Source organism: Lipotes vexillifer, unplaced genomic scaffold (assembly GCF_000442215.2).
Source record: "Lipotes vexillifer unplaced genomic scaffold, Lipotes_vexillifer_v1.1 scaffold46, whole genome shotgun sequence".
Classification (NCBI taxonomy): Eukaryota; Metazoa; Chordata; class Mammalia; order Artiodactyla; family Lipotidae; genus Lipotes; species Lipotes vexillifer.
Window position 1 is genome coordinate 1,476,598 of NW_006799818.1, and position 20,522 is coordinate 1,497,119.

At 40.8% G+C, this 20,522-nt stretch overlaps 1 protein-coding gene across 6 annotated transcripts in view; it reads left to right on the forward strand.

Annotated features, from left to right (window-relative positions):
* Window positions 1-20,522, forward strand: part of MME (membrane metalloendopeptidase) — a 91,425-nt gene that overhangs the window by 12,759 nt on the left and 58,144 nt on the right. For all 6 annotated transcript variants that reach the window (XM_007471995.1, XM_007471994.1, XM_007471996.1 and 3 more), the window contains exon 4: window positions 20,163-20,324. In XM_007471995.1, coding sequence (XP_007472057.1) covers window positions 20,163-20,324 — 162 coding nt within the window. The remainder of the gene's footprint in view (window positions 1-20,162; window positions 20,325-20,522) is intronic.

Here is a 20,522-nt window from a genome sequence, read left to right on the forward strand (position 1 = left end):
AAAGGATTTCATGTGATTTTTAAATTACAGCATTATTCATAGTAGCCAAAACATGGAAACAACCCAAATACTCCTCAATAGGTGAATAAACAAAATATGGTATGGGTATAAACGGGAATACTACACAACAGCAAAAAGGAACACACTGTGATACATGCAACAATAAGGAAGCTCAAGAATGTTATACTAAGTAAAATAAGTCAGACAATAATAAAACCTGCATATTATATAATTTCATTTATATGAATTTACAGAAAAGGCAAAACTGTAGAGGCAGAAAGTAGAATAGCTATTGCCTAGGGCCTGGGAGTGCAGCAGGGATTCCTGCAAATGGGCAAAAGGAAACCTTTTGGGGTGATGGAATTTTTCTAAATTGGATTGTGGTGATCGTTGCACAGCTGTATAAATGTATTAAAAGTCATTGGGTGAATCTTATGGTATGCGGATAAAAAGCAACAAAAGCACCCTTATCCCTTTTTTCCCATCTCTCCAGTGTCCATTTGTAAGTAATTATCTTCTGTTTTGATCTTATGCTTGTTATTGTAATTAAATATTGAGTCTGTTGATTCCTATTTCCACAATTCAAAGTGATTATGTGTAGTTTTCAATGCCTACTAAATCACTAAATAACTTAAGCTTCTCAGTTTGAGTGAGTACCTATTATTTGATCATATTAGTGTTATATTGATGAAAAGTTTGTGGAAATTGTAAATCAACTAGGAAGTTGAAGTTATTTCGGAATTAGACGTTGGAAGCATTGTTTCCATGTGCTGGAGTTTCACTTTCAGAGCAAGTGAGAGATATATGTGGTATGGTAGGGCCAGGTGGACCTGTCATCTGTCAATCAAAGGCAGAATACTGGGTCTACCACAAAGTGGATACTGGTGACAATCATACTTCTGGGAAAACGTGTTGGTTTTTCATAAGGGTTCTATGAAATGTTTCCCTTTTCACCTTGACTACTAGTGTGTCAAGAGATTTGTTTTTAACCTATAATTATAATCTTTGTATACATTTGATTCATTAGCATTATTCATGCCCTCCTCCTTCTTTCTCAGCTAATGTATTTGATTTTATTTCCTGTATCCCTGTAAGGCCACTTTGAATTGTTTTATGAACAATGTAGGTTAATAATTAGATGACTAGAATATAGATAAATTCCAACAATAGATATGTGCAGGAGCAAGGCTGTTAAATATTAAACTTTATTTCAAAGAGATGCAAGTGTTATGAATAATTAAGGCACAATCTTTTGAAAGATTACAGCTTCTTTTTCCACTAAGACAGCAACATGGTAGAACTAAGATGTAAGTTCAGGCCACATCCTGTGTTGTTAGTATGCGATCTTAATTAAGTCAGTTTAGCTCTCCGCGTTTCATTTTCCTTACCTACAAAATTGAAATTAGAAGTGTCTTATTTTACAGAGAAACAGCAAAGATTAATGACAGCCTATTTCATGTTATGCATCCTTCAAGGAGATGCACCACAGGTATAATGCACAGATATATCCCATTTAATGTGTTCTTTCATGAAAGTAACAGATGCGCTACTTAAAGCTATTTATTGAGAAAAGAAAAAGCTATTTAGTGAGAATCAAAAGAAGGCAGTCAATATATTTTTTAGGTGGAAGGTGTAGCCAAAAATAGAGAGAGGGTAGGGGGTGGAGGGAGGGAGAGAGAGAGGAGAGAGAGAGAGAGAGAGAGAGAGAAAGAAGTACATTTTAGATAGTCTCGGGTAAAAATGTGTCATCTCTTATTAACATTTTCCTTGACTACTGTGCTCTATGTTAGCACAGGGAGTGACAGTTCAGCCTGTGAATGAACTGTAAAATGAACATAATCAGAAATGGGCACTTGGATCCGTGTTTCCTGTAAAGCAAAATGCTTTTTTTTGTTTGTTTTCTGTAAAGCCAGTCAAGCACAACTTGATTTGAAAACGTAGCTATTCTGTGCTCACCCTTGCAGACATTCACTGTTAGCCCTTCCCTCCCCAATGATTAACCCCTAAAAGTAAATAAGCCAGAGGGCTGTGGTAAGAGGAGAATAACTAGATTCTTGTCATTCAAAGCGTGGTCCACTGTACCATCAGCATCAGCTGGGAACTTGCAAAAATGCAAATTCTCAGGCCCCACCTCAGACCTGCTGCATCTGCAGCTGCATTTTTAGTAAAGTCCCCAGGAGAGCAGAGTGCACAGTAAAGTTTGAAAAGCGCTGAAGACTAGTGATTCTCAACTGTGGCTGCTTATTAGGATAATTGGGGAAACTTTTAAAATATACCCGTGCCAGACCTCCCTCCTCTCTAACACACAGAGTTCCACTTCCTTCAGCGGAGTGGTCTCTGATGAGTGTCGGGGGGGGGGAAAGGAATTTAAGTAAATAAATTGACATTAAGATATGTAGGAATTCCCTGGACGTTTGCATTTGTAAAAGAAGGTATATGTTAACCAACTGGTTGCTTTAACGGGTGCGATTTCAGACTGTGCCGCTCAGTAAAAACTAAGTCAGAGCAGAGGGTCACTAGGCCTGTTTTTCTACTAATAATGGAGAAGCTGAACCTGGACTGTCGCCCTGAATTTCCCCAGTAGAATGCGGGCACGGATGTTTTCATAGAGACTTCAGAACAATGTCTTTCCTCATCCATTCATCTATTCATTCGGTCATTTTTTTATATTTCTCAAAATCATTAACTGTGCACCTTCTAAACGTTGAGCACTTTTCTAGGCACTGGAAGTATGAACTAAGATAAACCCTGTCCTCAGGAAGGTGACAGTCTGGTCAGCATGACAGACCAATAAACAAAATTACCATACGGTTTGGGTAAGTGCTAAGGCAGAGAGAAGCAGTGCTGCAGGCACTCTGAGAACAGGGCGCCTAAACCACATCAGTCATTATAGACTGGCAGCTAGAGTGATTGTAACTAACAGGGCCAGGAAAGCATTCGCAAGAGGAAATGTCACCTGCTAGCTCAGAAGGCCACTCAGAGGTTGCCAGGCCAGTGGAGCAGAGAGCAGCATGTGCACAGGCTGGATGCAAGACGCATGCAAAGGCTGGGTGAGTGTAGGATCTGCAAGTGGTTCGTGATGGCTGGCGTGTAATGTGAAATGCACTGGGTTATAATTCCTCTTCAAGTCTATAGAAAATGAATAAATATGTTATGGGGAGCATCTAAAGGATTTTAAGCTTGCCTGCTGCCTAGCGCAGACTTGGTGAAGTGGAGACAAAGATTTACCCACACAAGGGATTTGAAGTGGAGACAAAGATTTACCCACACCCGGGTCCCGGGTATGAGGGAGAGCTTAGCAAGGTTAAAGAACTGGAAGAATGGCTATAGGGCTGAGTCACAGTGGGCATGAATGTGGATGTGAGAGTGGGGGTGAGAAGGGTGTTTGAGTGCTGGCACAAGAGAAAGGCAGAAACTGAATCTTGTAGTCTGTGGTAAAGTGTTTGAGCCTTCCTAATAGCAACGGGAAGTTACAGAAGGAAGGGTTTTCAGTGAAACATGACTTGATCCAAATTGTTGAGAAGGGTCACTGTACCTAAAGAATGACTCTGGGCAAGGAATTAGGCTACTGCGCACTTAATCTGGATGAGACCTAAGGGTTGCCTGGATTTGATGGTAACAGGGTGGAGAGAATAGATGGATTTGAGAAATATTTAGGAGGTAGAATTTATAAGGCATAGTGTTTATGTAAATATGTGAGGTTGTGAAAAAGAAGTGAGTGAAATGTAACTCAAGTTTCTGGCTTGAGAAACTAGGTGGTAAGTGTTGCCAGTCACTGAGCCAGGGAACACAGAGGAAGAGCTGGTTGGATAATAGGCTGGGGCCCATGCAGCGAAAAGTTCCCTTTGAGACAGTGTAGATTTGGGATACTGGTGAGTCTTCTGTGTGGCGAAGTTCAGGGAAGTCAAGGTTGGAGATAAGGATTCAGGAGTCATCAGCATAGGGGAGAGGTGGTTGAGATTTCCCAGGAAGGAATGGAGATTTTTTAAAAGAAACTAAAGAGGAGGAGCCAGGGAGGTACAAGGAAAATCAGTAAAGTGTAAATTCACTGAAGCAAAAGTTAGAGAGTATGTTCAAAATCAGAGTCTGATCACTGGAGTTAAATGCAGCTGAGAGGTTGAGTAGGACAAGAAATGAAGGCAGAAAGGAAGAGGTTGAAGATTCCATTGAAGATGGGAAAGTTGATGGATCTTGTTCCTGGGGATGTAAGAGAGGATATTTCCAGAGAAAAGATGGCAGGACCCCTCTTAAACAGAGGAGGATCCCCTCTTCCTCTCTTACCAGGGGGAAAGCAGCAATGATAGTGTGCGTACAAGTACGGTTGGAGGCTGAGAAGGATGGGAAGCCATGTGGCTCATCCAGTTACTTCAGTTTTCTCTGTGTAAGAGGAAGTAAGGGTATTGAAGGCTGGAAAGGGCCAGTGTATGGAGTGGAAGGGAAGGCTAAGCAGGACCACGTAGAAAGGCTGTGCACAGAATTGGTGGCCCTGTTGAAGGTGAAGGCCATAATTTGAAATAGCATTAAACCAGGAAGCTGTGGGGTTTTCCCAGCACCACAGGTAATATCTTCCACAGATATTTATGGAGTACTATTCTAGTTGCTACAGATGCAGAAGGGAACAACACAAAGTCCCTGCTCATAAGGAGCTTGCAATAAAGAAAAAAGTCAATCAATAAATCTGTAAAAAACATTCTTAAATATCTTAGCCTAGAGTTGGAAGGGAAAAGGTAGGCAGCTGGGAAGATTCAGGGTAGGCTCATGTGCAGGGGCGAGGGAATGAAATCCTTTGCTGAGTTGATGGTTTAAATGATGACACCACAGGATGTAGGCTGGATAGAAGGTGAAGGAAAGGCAAAGGAAGAACAGAGTGAGCATGAAGTGAGAATTCTCAGAAAAGTAGAAGAGCAGGTGCAGAGGGAATAAAGAAATGAAAAAACTTCTAAGGATGGGAAGGCCAAAGTGTAGGTTACTCAAGTTGAAGATTTCAAAGGTAGCACTAACTAGTCTTGGTGATAACAACATTAGGACCATGAAAATGCAGTTACAGATGTGGAATGGAGGTGAAGGTCATGAGAGTTTCTAAGATTAAGAAATTCTTAAGCCAGAGAGTAGCAGAGATTGTCCACATAGTCCCTGATGTTACTTGGGAAGGTGGTAGAACATTTGTGGAAGGGAAGACTGAGCGAGGTGTTGAGTCTTTAATAAACAAAGATGAATGTCTAGGAAGTTAGTGGATGACAGAGATAAAGTAGATGAGGTGGGTGGGGATGGTCAGCTGGCAGAATCCTAAATAAACACAGTGGAGAGGAATGATTCGGAGCCTGCATAGAGTGATAGAAGAAGACTGGTTTTGTTTTTCAGTGTGCAGAGTGCTGAGGGAGAGAGAGCTTCAGGGGAGAGGGTTTCCCTTAAATCAGAGAGCTGAAGGGAGTATTCATGAGTAGGCTCAGGGCTTAATAAATCATGCCTTCTTGCCCAAGATGACTCTAGAAATGCTCTTCTAATCCTGTTTCCTCATACAACCCAAAGCCCTTTCTTTCATTCTCTAGAGGTAGGATTGTAGGAGATACCCTTCTGAATGGAGGGAAACGTTTGCGACAAGAGTCAGATTCTAGAATCATAGGATGTGTCACCCGATCTAGAAATTAGTCCACACGGGGTGGGGTTTTCGACTTCTTTGTTGTCATATGTGATAATGTCACTCCAGTGGATCAACAGCAGCCGGTAAAAGGAGGCACTGGAGGGCTGCCTGTCTGGCATGTTGTGCGGGAACTCCGTTTGATGGAATTCGAATTACTCATGAATTCATTTTTATTTGTTTTTTCACCAGCCTAGATAAAAACTCAAAGTGAATCAGTGAGTTCTTATCTCAAAACAAAATGTTTGTTTAAACATTTTTCAGAAGCACGATCTCCCTTCAAAATTAAAAGAAACAAAAAAGTCCAAACGGAACTATCACATTTCAGATATTTTTCAATCCAGAGAAGTCTGGCAGTAGGTACCTTAGCTTGAAACTAATAAAGAGAGGTTTGGTCCACAGCACAGACTAAAGGATTAGGAAGTCAAACTGAAATCAATTAGCAGGTGACCGGTAGCCAGCAGTGCATCTGTTTCTTTGTGCTTGATGCTTAAAGCAAAAACAAGCAAGCCAACTATAAAATGGTGAAGATGGCTTAGGCCATATCTTTCAAGTAGTTCCCTTTGTTAATCAAGGCTTTCTTGAACTTCAAAGAAATTCTTATTGAAAGAACTCCCAAATCATTAAAGACTTATAATAAGATGTGCTTGAGGATCTAGTAGTTATTTAAAAATACTTCCAGAAAAGGAAGTTTTTGTAAAATCTAGGGGCTTAATTTTCTGGTATAATGAAATTAATTGAGTGAAATTAGGATGTTTCTGATACCTCTGCCAGTCTGAAGCCAAAATGAATTCATTATCCCTGAACACATGTATATAGCAATTAATGATTTCACTAACTTAGAAGCCAAGAAACAAAGTATTAACAATTGTATTTGTTCAGAGAAATAATTTAATTATATTTAAGTGAATCAAATAAAAAAGCAATATATGAAAAGTCATTAACTGAACAGAATATTTCTCAAAGCCCTGTGTATATAATATTCTGTAGCAAGGAAATGACAATGTGTTGAGAAGAAATGGCACAAGTGAAACCTTGAAAGTCCCCTTAAACTCGTATCCATGCAAATATGAATCTTTAAAAGAGAATATAAGTTAGCAGCTATAGATACTATGAAACTTTACATGATGTATTTCAACAACTATGTAATAAAATTAAAACAAAGAAAAGAAGTGGGAGGATTTGCAAAGCTGACAAACTGGTTGAGTTCCATGAAGGCCTTTGTTGCAGGATCAGCCCCATTGCAGGCCCAGGCCCTTACTAAGAACAAGGTCAGCGACTCTGGTTCCATCTCCAGTCAGTCTCACGTCTGGTGAGCTGCCTCTGACCTCAGCTCTAGTGAGTGGGTTCCTACCTTGTCCCCTGGGACCTCACTTCTGGCTCATTCCCTAGCTATGGAAATTGAGTTTCTGCTTTTTCTTCCCCGTCTTCTGGGACTGAAACCCAGCTTAGTTCTTAACCTCATTGCCTTTTGCCTGAAGAACTTTCTTGGATCACCACACTGTCTGCTGGGTACAGCCCCCTCGTCACAGCTGCCTGCAGTTCCTTGTCCCTGTGTAGCTTCTCTCCATTGCTCTTAGCCAGGAACCTCCTCTGTTGCTGATTCCTTGTGGTCTATCTAAAATAGGATTCAGTCTTACTGGATTGGCTCAGACTACTTCTACCTGAGCCCAGTTTATGTACATGACACACATTTTATATGGAAGAAAAATGTTTCTTCATTTGCTGAGGAAGAAACAACTCACTAATGTTGTATGCCAACACAGAAAGCCAAGGATCCGGCTTTTCCCTCAACCATCAGCCAACCACACCTATTAATTTTAAAAACTTAAGGAGGGAGGAATCAGTTCTTTGTCTCGTTTTATTTAAATATAAGAAAATCTAATTAAGTGTTGAAAGTTCAAAATTTTTCAGATACTGCCTATCCGACTTTAAATGAACAATAAAAGCCATTTTTATTCGAGTGTAGTAACAGGCAAAAGAAACCAGTATCAAAATATTTTAAGATCTGATAAAGTAAAAGTATGGCTTTTGAATAACAGGTGGTGATAATTTCCTAACAGAAGACTTAATTGAGAATGAAGGATTCTTTTGGAGTGTCTCTTATGAACTAGTCGTTGTGCAAGGTGTTGGAATTAGAATCGTTGCTGTGGGTAAAGGGTGTACCTATAATTATCATTGTTTTTATATTCTGTGGATTACCTGGAAATTTACTTTGAGTTATTTCTTAGAAACTGCACATCTCATACTGATAACTTACTTCATGGTTGATGGTCTAAGGCTCCATCTCTCACCTAGCCGTACAATCATACAAATGATGCCATGATGTATGAACCTTACAGAAGAGGTCGTCCGGCAGCTTAACATCTGCAATCCACGAGAACTCTGTCTAGATTCATGGGGAGACCTTGCCCAAACTAGGGCTCCTGAAAGCCTAAGTTGACTTGGCAAGGGCATGTGTTGAAGAGATGATTTGGAACTTTTTGACCAGCCACACAGATAGATCGAGGATGAAAGGACCCGCTTCTATTGGATGCCCAAGATAAGGACTTCTAGGACAAGGCTGGCTGTTTCCTGCAAGCTCAGCAAGAGTAAATCTTTCTTCCCACGATCAGATCTCTTTCCTAAACTGGACAGGGTGACAAAGGCCAAGCCCCTGACTATTAGTTCCCACAGGTCTCTCTCCACCAATCAAAGACAGGTAGGGTTCCTCCTGGGATGCTGAGGCCCTGGGGATCTAGCTCTTCATTCTTTATCCATCCTGTATCCTTCCTTCTGAGAATGGCCTATCTTTCCACACTCACAGAGAGCCGCTCTGCACTCCAGTCCTCTTTTGGTTGCCTCTTTTATCAAGGCTGTCACTCACCTTCTCTGCCTGGACCACAACTCTGTTCCTGACTCACATTATCTGTTGAATGAATGAAGGAATGAAATGCCTTCCCTCTTCCATCTTTGCCTAGCTAACTCTTTCGCTCCCAGCGCATCCTATATGCTTACCCATAACTCACGTCTCACTTGTAGTTAGTTGTGCAATGTCTAGTTTTGCCCCCCGTAATAACTATTTCTATCTTACTTATCAGTCTGTTTCCAGCAGCTAGCAAGGTGCATGGCACATAGTAAGTTGTCAATAAATAGTGGTTGCATAAATGAATATTTAATTTATTTTTTACATTTATTCTGTCAGGTTCCTTATCTTGGTCACAAAACCAATGTTGTCTAGGCAAGCTGTTTGTTAGGGCACCTGATACACAAATATAGCATCAAAGAAGTGGTCTCATTCGGGCTTTGTCCCACATATGTAAATCAGATTTCTCAGTTCTGTATCTCCCTCTCAAACTCTTTTCTGTCTGATCTATCTCCTTTGCTAGCAGAAAAGTCAATTACTCTCTTCCTTGGTTGTTTAATTTACCTAGTCAATTCTACCCTCCTAAGCTAGAACTGGGTCAACAAGGAAACAGTTTCTGTATGCATTTCTCTTTCCCACTATTTTCCTGTTTCAGGGAGATTTTTCAACTAATTTCCTACTCAGGTAAGCATTTCCAGCTCCTTGTGACCAAAATCTCCACTAGTCTGGCCTTTCTTTTCCAATTCCAGTTCTCTCAGAGATTCTTCCTTCTCAGTAACTCATCTCTGTTCTCCTTTAATGAGGCCCTGTGCTCGCCTTCCCTTGAATGTCTCTGTTTGGCTAAGTGCTGCTGGGTTTTGACCATCATCCTCGAAGGTTCCTCTATCCCAGGTTGCTTCACTCATAGTACGCTCATTCAGACTTCTGGTCAGCTCACACATACACGCATAATAAGCTTATTTATAGAGGTACGCTGCAAGTGACTCCTTACCTCTAAGTTACATAAAATAGGAATTTTACTTGTCAACTGAATACTGAATACATAACTTCAGGAATTGGAAATGAGAACGAGCATAACAACCCTTCATTTCTAGATGTAGTTACATTATAGGAGTTCATATGCATCATGAAAGAAACAGTCTTGTGTCAGAGGAAGCCCTGCAAATTCTGTGAGGGCAGGGATTATATCTGTTTATTCTCCATGACATATATTCAGATCCCAATAGTGTCAGACATGTAGGAGTACTCAAAAATAGTTGTTGACATGAAATGAAAAGTCTCAGTCTTTTCATGGTCCACAAGGAAAAAAAAATCTTTTTGGAGAAGGCAAATGATTTAGCATAACCCTCTGGGTCTTCTATAATAGAACAGAGATACGTACTCATTAAAAAAATATAAACATGTGGAGCCTAATACCACCTTGTGTCAACTAAATGCCTAGTTTGTTAATACATACTAAATTTCATAGTGCCCACTGGAGAAGAGGTTTTTTTTGTTTTTGCAATTTTGACTTCATTTGAGGTAGCATTCTACAGCACCAGTGACCCAGCTAATCCTTTTGCTGTGATCTTTTCGTACCACGCCCTAACCAAAATTGATGCAAAGGCAGAATGTTTTGAGTTACTCTCAGTAATTACATATTACTGAAGTTGGACTGATCATTTCTGTTCAACAGTGTGATCCAAAATTGCAAAATGTTTAAATGGGAGAAACATGGGTATGTAATTTCATTGCTTCCTCTTCAGAAACATCCACCAGTGTCCAGGAAGCTTGGGATCTAACTGATGAGAGTTACTTAGGGAACAGTGTAGCCTTTTCGTAACCTTCTATATCTTTCCTTAAAAAAGGAACATTATTATTCATTAACACTATAATCAACACACAGCCTTGATAACTTATTTTAAGTGATATATTGTATTTAAATTGCAGTATAATCTCTAATAGCTTTTTGCCAGCAAAGACTCTTTTTGGATTTAAAATGCAAATTGGACTTGAAAAAGAAAATTTATTTTTAGACTTACGGCACTTTAACTAAACTGTAACACAGTTTCAGGGCTTCCATTTGTTAACAGAATGTTTTTGGTTGTGAATTTTGGAGGAATCCCTACTGGAAAATTATTGAATGTCCTCTCTTGGCTGTGAGCCATTCATTTAAATGGGCTATGAGATAAGGCTGAAGAATTTCACTAATCTGGGGAGAGCCAACTAAGGATTATTACTGTAGGTCCATTAGACTTGAGATTTCTGTAATTATCTCAACAAGTTCTAAAAATCTAGGGTCAGATGAGGTGAAAAAGTTTATATAGCTATGCTCATGTTATGGAGCAATAAAATCTTAATTGGGCATCAGGAAGACAGTGATTGCTACATAATTTAATTTGGATTCTGTCTCTCTGTGGAGCTTCCAAAATTTTTTTAATGCTATTTGGAGTTACAGAAGGATGATACTGTAGAAAAACATCAGTTTAAAATTAGACCTAGGCTCTATCTAAAGTCATATTGGTGGCTTTGGGCATGTAACCACTCTATGCCTAGGTTTCCTTAAAACAGAGGTAACATGTCCTATTTATAGAGCAATGGGAAGATATTATAAGGAAGAAATATAATTAAAACCAGAGAAGCAGTTTAACATCATAGTTAAGAGCCTAGGCTTTGGCCACCGGACTGCTTGAGGATAAACTTCAGTTTTGCTACTTACCAACTGTGTGACTTTGGATACAGATTCCGTACCATCAATTTCTATAGCTAGAAAGTGGGGACAAAAATATTGTTACCGTATACGGTTAAATGATAAACAAAGTCAAGGAATTTAGAAACTTGACTCGCGTGAAGTAAGCACTTGGCACCTGACACAGGTCAAACATTGACTTGTTATTATTATTATTACATAAGCATCTTTGGCTGAACCCTAATGAAAATCCTATAGTTTACATTTTGCCTATAAATCTGACAGTGAGTTTATCTGTAAATCTGATAGCAACTGGATTCCAGGTTAACTATGTATAGCTTGTGCCTGTGTGTATGTGGGTGTGAGTGTGCGTTTGTGCCTATGCGTTCAAGGTAAATTGGTCACATGTGTACATGAAATACAATTATAAACTACTCCTCAAGCTAAAACACAAAAAATAGGTCTCCTTTCCTGAGAATTTCAGCTCTACAGAAAAAATTCACTATCTTGGAACTTCCCTCAAATCTACTTCTGTAAATACACAGATAATTTCTGAACAGTTATATAGAGATGACTTTTCTTGGTGCTGACCAATTGGACTAGTGCAAAACTTGACCTTGACTTAGCTGGAACTTACCCAGTGGCTGACAGGGAGTGTTTGACTAAATGATTAACTAGCAGTCCTGATTACATCCAGCATCGGGTGTTCCCTCCCATTCTTCCCCCCAACCTTTCTTCAACCAAGATATCACAAAAGCAATTTGAAACAGGGATTTCATTTAAAAGGGAGGATTGGATTTTGCAAGAATCCAGAATGTTTGTAATGAAAACTGTTTGGTTTTATTAGTATTAGTTGGTGTGCTTGCTAATTTTCAGTCATTTTCTCTCTAGGAATGGTCCCCCAGATTCTAGTTTCCACATTGTTGCCTTCTGAATGGAGTCCTTTGTGACCCATTGTGATTACATTGCATTTTCCTTGTGTTCTTTCAAAACGTTCTGACTCTGCCTTAATTTTGGTCAGGGGATGGTGGGAGGAGGGTGGCAGCAGGGGAATGAGGTCAGCAATACTTTCAGAATGTTGTCAAAGGAGATTTTTAAATTGTCAAAAATTGCCTAGTAAGTAATATCAAGCTTCGTATCTATTAATAAAGCAAACATTTAGGATAGGAGTTTGGGTCAGAAATGAATGTCCTAAGGCCTTCACAGGAGCATTTGCTCCTGGGTGCCCCAGCATTTCTCTGACCTCTTCTGGACACTTCCATAGCAGTCATAAGCCAGACTGATGATTACAGTGATTTTTAAGATACCAAAGTGAAAATGTTGTGTGAAAATGTTTTGGGAGCAAAAAACCAAGGGCGTAGGCCGATTGGGAGAGAACAAGCTGAAAACAGTTTTGCTCATAAAGGCTTCCTTAAACCTTACTTATGCAGGGCAGGAACCATCAGTGAAGAAATTTTGCCACCAAGCCAGATATGTGGCATATATGTTATAAATAGATGCCTAGCCTATTTAAAATGTTCAACACCAAAATATATAGTGGCCAGGATTTTTTGAAAAATACGGTAGTAATTGAGAAAGAAGTGATTTGAAACCATTCCCACTTAATATTGTTGCTTTTTGTGCACATTTTCCTGGATATTTTTTAAAAGCCTCACAGAAAAAATGGACAAAAGTGTAGTCAATCCTAATCATTTACAATTCTCCTATTTGCTAATTCACCTACTGGCTAAAATTTATTTGTCACCGCCAAGTCAATACTCACGGTGCTTTTGAGGTCACTTACAGACATACACAGATTGATGAAAGATTTCCATCACTCCACACACATGTACCCAGCTGAGGTCCAACAAGGAGATTGTAAACAAGGGTCCTTCTCTCAGTCTATTTAGTGCCACGTTTTTCATATATTCTGTGCTTTTTGTTAGTGATTTAACTGTTTAAAATGGCCCCCAAGCCTAGTGCTGAAGTGCTGTCTAGTGTTCCTAAGTGCAAGAAGGCTGTGTGTGATGTGCCTTACAGAGAAAAGACATGTGCTGGATAAGCTTCATTCAGGTATGACTTGTAGTGCTCTTGGCTGTGACTTCAGTGTTAATGAATCAATGATATATATTAAATCAGAAATTAAACAGAAACACACATAAAACAAGATTATGTATTGATCAGTTGATGAAAATACTGTGTGATCAGAGGCTCATAGGAACCTAACACTATTTCCCAAAGGTCAATGATTCAGTATTTGTTAATTCAATGTTAGTGTTGACTTTAGAACAAAACCCATCAAATAACGAGAATCAGCCCTATTCATAATTCCTGTTAATCCATTCGCATGGGAAAGCATCAGTGATCTACTAAATAGGGATCCACGTTAAATAAAATTAAACCCACAATTAAGTGCCAGCAGAGAGGTTCATGCTATCCAGTTTATTCATTTGCTGCTTGTGGCAATCATATTTATTTGAGATTTTCATTATTTTACTGAGAGTTTCCCCAGGATTACTTGACACATGGCAGAAATCTCTTTAAAGCACACATGAACATTCACACACACAGCACCAGAAAAGTAGCCTCTATGGAATGTACATGTATAAACATAGAAATATTTCTTGTGTATAGTGCCTAAAATTCTATTTTCAGTTAGCAAGCTATTGATGCTGTTGGAAAGCATGGCATATAGATAAGAAAGGGGGATCATGTGACATTGGAAGCCATTGGCATTCAAAGACAGACCAAGGATTGCCCCTTCTTGAGGTAGACATGTAGCAGGTTTCCAGTGTATCTGGAATTCTGCCATGTCTCATCATGTCTGGCAATGAGTAGAGTGGTTGTGTCTCTGGTCTGTTGCCTGAGAGGGCCAGGAGCCTCCTAAGATAGAGAGAGCTCATCTCAGAGGAATAAAAAGTCAAGCTCAACAAAAATGTCCCTTGAATAAAGCCTTTCCCATCAGAGAAGTGATTCCGAATATAGTTCAGCTTTTGCTGTTGCAGTCTTCCCCCAAACCAGGCCCATTTGTCCTTGTGGTTCTTGGGAGAGGGAGGCATGGAGATAAAATCTAAGAGAGCTCTTCACCTGGAGGCACCATGAGCCCTCCTGGGAACTCCTCTAGGACAATGATGATGGAAGAGAGGCATTCTCCCTGTATCACACGGCTCCAACCCCAGAGGTTATGGATGGGGTCTGGGGCAGGAGGTTGTAGAGGTAAAGCCAGTATAGAGAGTGGAGACCTGAGGAGAGTGAACTTGTACAGGAGACACATGTGTGGCTCCCTTCCATCCTGTGCCAGGGACTCAGAAGGGACAATTGTACTTAGAAATACGGGTTATCATGACATGGGCCCATTTGTACTTACAGACTGGAAAGGCAAGAAGAAATAGGCCTGATTCATCTAAGTATGGGACCGTCTTTACTTCCTGATATTAGATTCCGTTGTTTTCATTTTCCGTGTTTCTCTCTTGTCTAATCTGATAGTTCTCCCCTGGATGGACATTAGAATCACTCAGGAAGCCTTAAAAAATGCCTGGACCACCTTAAAGATTCTGATTTAATTGATCAGGGATCTATCCTTGGCATCTGTATGTTTAAAGGCTTCTAAGGTGATTCACGTGGTTAGCCAGGGTTGAAAAATACTGCTGTACAACATATCCCTGAGAATTTTCACCCTCCATCATCCATCCTGTTCTATCCAGAGGAAGGTTAGGCAAGAACCCTGCTACATGTCCACCTCAAGAAGATGCACTTCGGGGTGTGCCTTTGAGTACGAAAGGCCTCCATGCCACTTTCCTGTCTGTTTGCCCCACTGTGAAGAATTCATCAGTTTTCTACCCTTTCTTCCCGGCCACTACAGACTCCAAATTCTGATGCTTTCTCCTTCCTTGGACTCAGCACTAGTTGCTGGTGATAAGGCTGACACTGAGGAGGGAGGGGCGCTGTGGCGACAGAAAGGCAGGGAGCAGACAAAGTAAAGAAGGGGGCATGGCAAGGGGAGAATAAAGGCTAATTGGGGAAGAGTGGAGGAGGAGAAAGCGATGGAGCATGCTCACTGCTTCTCACACACTCCCACCTGACGTAGCCAAAGTGTGGAGGGGAGAGGGTGAGCTTGGAGCCACGCACACCTAAGTGCAAGTCCTGGGTCTCCATCATTTACTAGCTGCTTGATCTTGGGGAAACTACTTATTCTTGTACAGCAAAGAAGTGGGGAAGCTCAGGGATTCAAAACAAGTCTGCCTGATTTAAGCACTCCAAATATTTTCTCAGCTTATACAGCATGTCCTAATCCATACCCTCACAATAGACCCTGGTAATGAATACAGTAATTAATAACATCCCAGATGGTAGTTGAGCTTGTTTTTAAATTCCTATGATCAAATAAGTTGGGGAAATGTTACAAGAAGATTAGTTGGGAAAAAAGTGGTGTGCCATTTATTATCAGCGTAGAACATTCAGAATTGTCATTCATAAGAAGTAAGCTCATTACTAATAGATTACTTTTCTTGTCTTTATGTGACTATTTTCTTGAATTAAAAATAAACTTTTTTCTTATTGCAAAAGCAACACATGTTCATCGAATACAAATTGGAAAGTAATGATAAGCAAATAAAACAAAATTAAACATACTCATAATCCCTCCACCCAGATATAACTGCTGTAAAGGCCTTTTAGACTTTCTTTGTTTTTATAGAGATTTTTTAAAAATCGTAATATACACTTTCTTTCACTTTATAAACATCTGGTCAACAGCATTCCACGACAATACATTGGCCTTTACTACATCATTTTTTATGTCTGCTTACTAAGGTGAAATAATTTTATTTGTTTTTAAACCACATTTGTTTACTCAGATGTCAGAAACCCACAGATAAGGAAAGATCTGAAGAGCCCAGGTGTGGCTATGTGGAGAGGTTGAGTAATTCAAAGTGCAAAATATAAAAGCAATTTTAACCAGTTTGACAGTGGTGCGTCTGTTTCCTATGGCCCTTCTACCCATGAGTCTACCGCCGACTTCAAAGAAAAGTCAGCACAGAGGGGGTCCAGAGGATAAGGTGCAAAACGAGAATCAAACCCATGATAAGAGATTAAAGAAAGATTGATCAAAGCCCCAGCATAAAAGTGCTAGCCCATGACTTGCCTTGGCCCATGGCCCCAAAATATTCATCAGAGCAGAGCTCTCTTTGAAGTGATTGGAAGCGCCTGTGCTCAGATGAGCTCTCTCTGGTCAAGGGGCAGTTTTAAAAGTGGCATAGAAGGGGCTGGCAGAGTTGCCTCTCCCTCTCTTGTCTTCACATCCCTCACAAATTGCTTGAATGCTGCTTTTTTGGTTTGTTGTCCAGATGTAAGTAGTGTAACTGGGTATCAAGTGAGCAATTCAACCTAAGAGGGAAAGGATCATCTTTTTTCCATTATGGGAGATGTGGGAAGTAGGGCTGCAAGAACGTGGCAGTGGATTTGCGCTCGTGAGCATGGAACTGCAGCCACTGCTCGCCCTTTTCAGGCAAGGCAGGTGGTACTTCCAGAGAGACAGTGAGACTTGTTCATTCCTCTCCCTGTTCATTCTACTTGCTCGTTACTTGTTTGCTGCTCCCCCAAATAGGAGTTTTTGGCTCTTTGTGGTGTTAGGACATAAACCATCCATTTCCTCAGAGAAGAGAAGAAAATAGAAGCGCTCCCAAAATGGCAGTTGCCTTTACAACATTCAGCTTACATTTTTAAAAGTATGTTAAAAGACAAGAGTTATATAAAATTGCTAAAAATGTGTGCTTAGAATGTCTTTAGGTAGCAGTTCTTTCAGGCTCCAATTTTCTGGTTTTTCACTCTACACGATAATCTTCTGTTCTTTAGGGTCTTTATTTTTACTTCCCCTGTCATCAAATCTTCATTTCCTTCAAAGTGCAAGGGATTTGCATTTTCTCTCTACCTTTTTAAGGTCAATTTCTTAATCTTTACTTGAGGTTTCAAGTTAGAAATTTTACTGACAGGTCTTTACTGAGCACAACCTTAGGCCCTGAGAGAAAACTGGAAAATGTATCTCCTCCTTTACGGGAACCACAGTCCCGGTGAAGAGACAATGGATTTTCCAACAAAAAAATGAATGTGATGTCAGCCGATATGGGCTTTGTAAGGACGGTCCTTCATGAAGAAGGAGAATTTGAACTGGGCCTTGAATATGCCTGAATTATGGTCAAAGTTACAGAAGCAGAGAACTGTAAGGTGTTTCATAGCAGAAAATGAATACATTCATTAAATTGGGGCAGATGGCTCATGTTAGAAAGTAGTGAAAGAAGCTTCACTAGGTATAGTGAAGTAGAATAGTTCAGAGCTATAGTTCATAGTTAGAATGTGCTGTGACTCTGGATTTTACTATGAATGCAAGAGGATTATACTGAAAACTGGAGTGGAAAATGGCGCGCTGAAATGACAGGACAATGTAAATCTGACTGACACACAGGATGAATGACGTGGGGAGAGACCTGGGGCCATAGTTTGGTTGAAAGGGCATGAATAGAGCCTGAGAGAGGAGGGCCCAAGAAAGAATAGAAACTGGGACCTGGAAGGATCGATGGACTCTGGAGGCTGTGAAATGAGAGCTGGTCTGACCTGCAGGAGCTGGGGAGGGGGGCGTGTAGGAGGAGGGAAGTAGGGGGCTCACTGATGATTCAGTAATGTCATCACACATAAACTTAACTGCATGACTTTTACTGAAGTGCTAGGTGATGGGATTACAAAGAGGTTAAGTTCAACAGAATGGTTAGGAAGACACAGTAGGTATTCACCTGAGAAATTCAAAGTAGCCTCATCTAAAGCCTCTTTAAGACCGAGTGAGGCAGTGAGCTCTCAGGAGTTCAGAGAAAGAAATTTTCCCTAAAGTTTGGAGTCATGGGAGCTTCAGGAAGAGATGGGACATAAGATGAACCTTGAATAGTGGGTAGAATTTGGAAAGAATGGGAGGAGGAGTTAAAAGGGTAGCGTGACGGGGAGAGAAACAAAGGCATGAGGTAGAGAAGCACAGGAGTGTTTGTGGCACGTGGAGTTAGCCCATCTGGCTGGAGCAGAGTTTGTATGAAAACTCAGAGAGGAGAAAAAAAAGAAGGTAGAGACTTTTGATTAGCCAAGTTAAAGAGTTTGTAATTTAACCTGGGCAACGTCAAGCCACTGACATTTTTGAGCAAGGGAGTGGCCAGAGCAAAAGGGTATTTGGTGAAGTTTAATCTGTGAACGATACGTGACATATGTATAAAAGTAGGGAGATAATACTAGCAAGAGGAGTAGTAAGGTGACTTCTGGTCAAAAGAGATGAAGATGTAAAGTAGGTTAAAAACTGATCATCTATAGAGTATAGAAAAGAGGCAAAAGAGTTACTGATAAGCCCAAGGGAGAGCAAGAAATACAGAATTTTACTCAAGATTTCAAACACGGAAGGCTGTGATAACGATTGTGCTGTAGACCAAAGTATAAACATCCAGAGAGGACTGGTTTGGAGGCAGCCCAGAGAGTTTAGTCTTAAAGAGGTGGAACCTGAGATGACAGCCAGGCAAACGTGTCCAGAAGCGGTTAGAAGCGGGGGCTTGAGGCTCAGCTGAAAGACAGATTTACCATTCCAAGTTGGAAAATTCCACAGAGCTCAGCAATTCTTAAAAGTGTTTAATTAGGGCCTCCCTGGTGGCGCAGTGGTTGAGAGTCCGCCTGCCGATGCAGGGGATACGGGTTCGTGCCCTGGTCCGGGAGGATCCCACATGCCACGGAGCGGCTGGGTCCGTGAGCCATGGCCGCTGAGCTTGCGTGTCCGGCAACGGGAAAGGCCACGACAGTGAGAGGCCCACATATCGCAAAAAAAAAAAAAAAAAAAAAAAAGTGTTTAATTAACTTATTTATTCAGAAAGTGAAGTATTTTCAGAAGCTCACTTGAGAATTTATACTCTCTTGATGCAGAAGAATTCTCAATTGCTCTTTTGTTTTCCTTGCGAAACAGTTCCACTTGTATGAGAAAGAACGAGGGGAGGGCAGTGGAAGGGTTTCCTCACTATGCCAGGTGTAGAAGTTGTGGGCATTGAGCCTCCTGTACGTAATATTCTTCTCTTCAGTGGTAATACTTTATGAAAATTTTATACATGTTTCTATCAATTGCCACACCCACCACAGTCAGTGTTTTGCACACTGTAAATACTCAGTGTTGGTTGATTTGCACTTTCATCATAAATCGCAAAGATAGAATAGTGGACATAAGAAAAACTAACAAGCTTACAGCTAATCTTATAATGACAGACTCTACATAGACAAATGCAGAGCGGATATCAAATTTGAATTGCAAAAATTTTGTAAGCAAAGTACAAGAAGCACTAAAATGATAAAATCCATTAACAATCCCACATGCCTTGGAGCCAGCCTCCTAGACATTCAAAGGTCACAGCACCTTGAAGAGCGGAGTCAACAGCCAAAGTTATCAGAGTGAAGAGTGACTCCAGGCCCAGGACGGCTAAGGCAGACCTGCATTCATTTTTTTTTTTTTTTTTTTTTTTTTTTTTTTGCGGTATGTGGGCCTCTCACTGTTGTGGCCTCTCCCGCTGCGGAGCACAGGCTCCAGACGCGCAGGCTCAGCGGCCATGGCTCACGGGCCCAGCCGCTCCGCGGCATGTAGGATCTTCCCGGACCGGGGCACGAACCCGTGTCCCCTGCATCGGCAGGCGGACTCTCAACCACTGCGCCACCAAGGAAGCCCTGCACTCATTTTTTCATCTGACATAGGAACTAGCAAGAACCTCAGTTATTTAAAGGAGGCGGTGAGATATAGGGTAGCAGGACCCAGACCTCTCAAGAATAAAACCAACCAACTACAGTAAAGGAAGGAGGACTATACACAGGTAATATTCGTCATTCTACCCGAATCCACAGTTACACAAGTAAAAAGAGGAGCATCAGTCTGGTTGACTAGATCATAAAGAAGCAATGTGTCTCTTTTTTCCCCTTCCAAACTTACAAAAATACACCCTTCATTTTATCTTATCCTTTCTGTGGTCTTTCAGCCGCTCGACTGATCCAGAACATGGATGCCACTGCTGAGCCTTGTACAGACTTTTTCAAATACGCCTGCGGAGGCTGGTTGAAACGCAACGTCATTCCTGAGACCAGCTCCCGTTACAGTAACTTTGACATTCTAAGGGATGAATTAGAAGTCATTTTGAAAGGTTAGTGGAGTTTGTGTCTATACATCAAAGATTTCTCTCTTAATATATCCATTTCTTAAGATACAGCTCTTACCGATTACAGGGAGTATCGCAGAAGACTAAAGTCGATAATCCCTCCAAGTTATATGGACCACCGCTGAGTCACTCTGAGGGTGGTAGACGCTGAAATGGATATGTTGGCATCTCTTAGCATTCCTG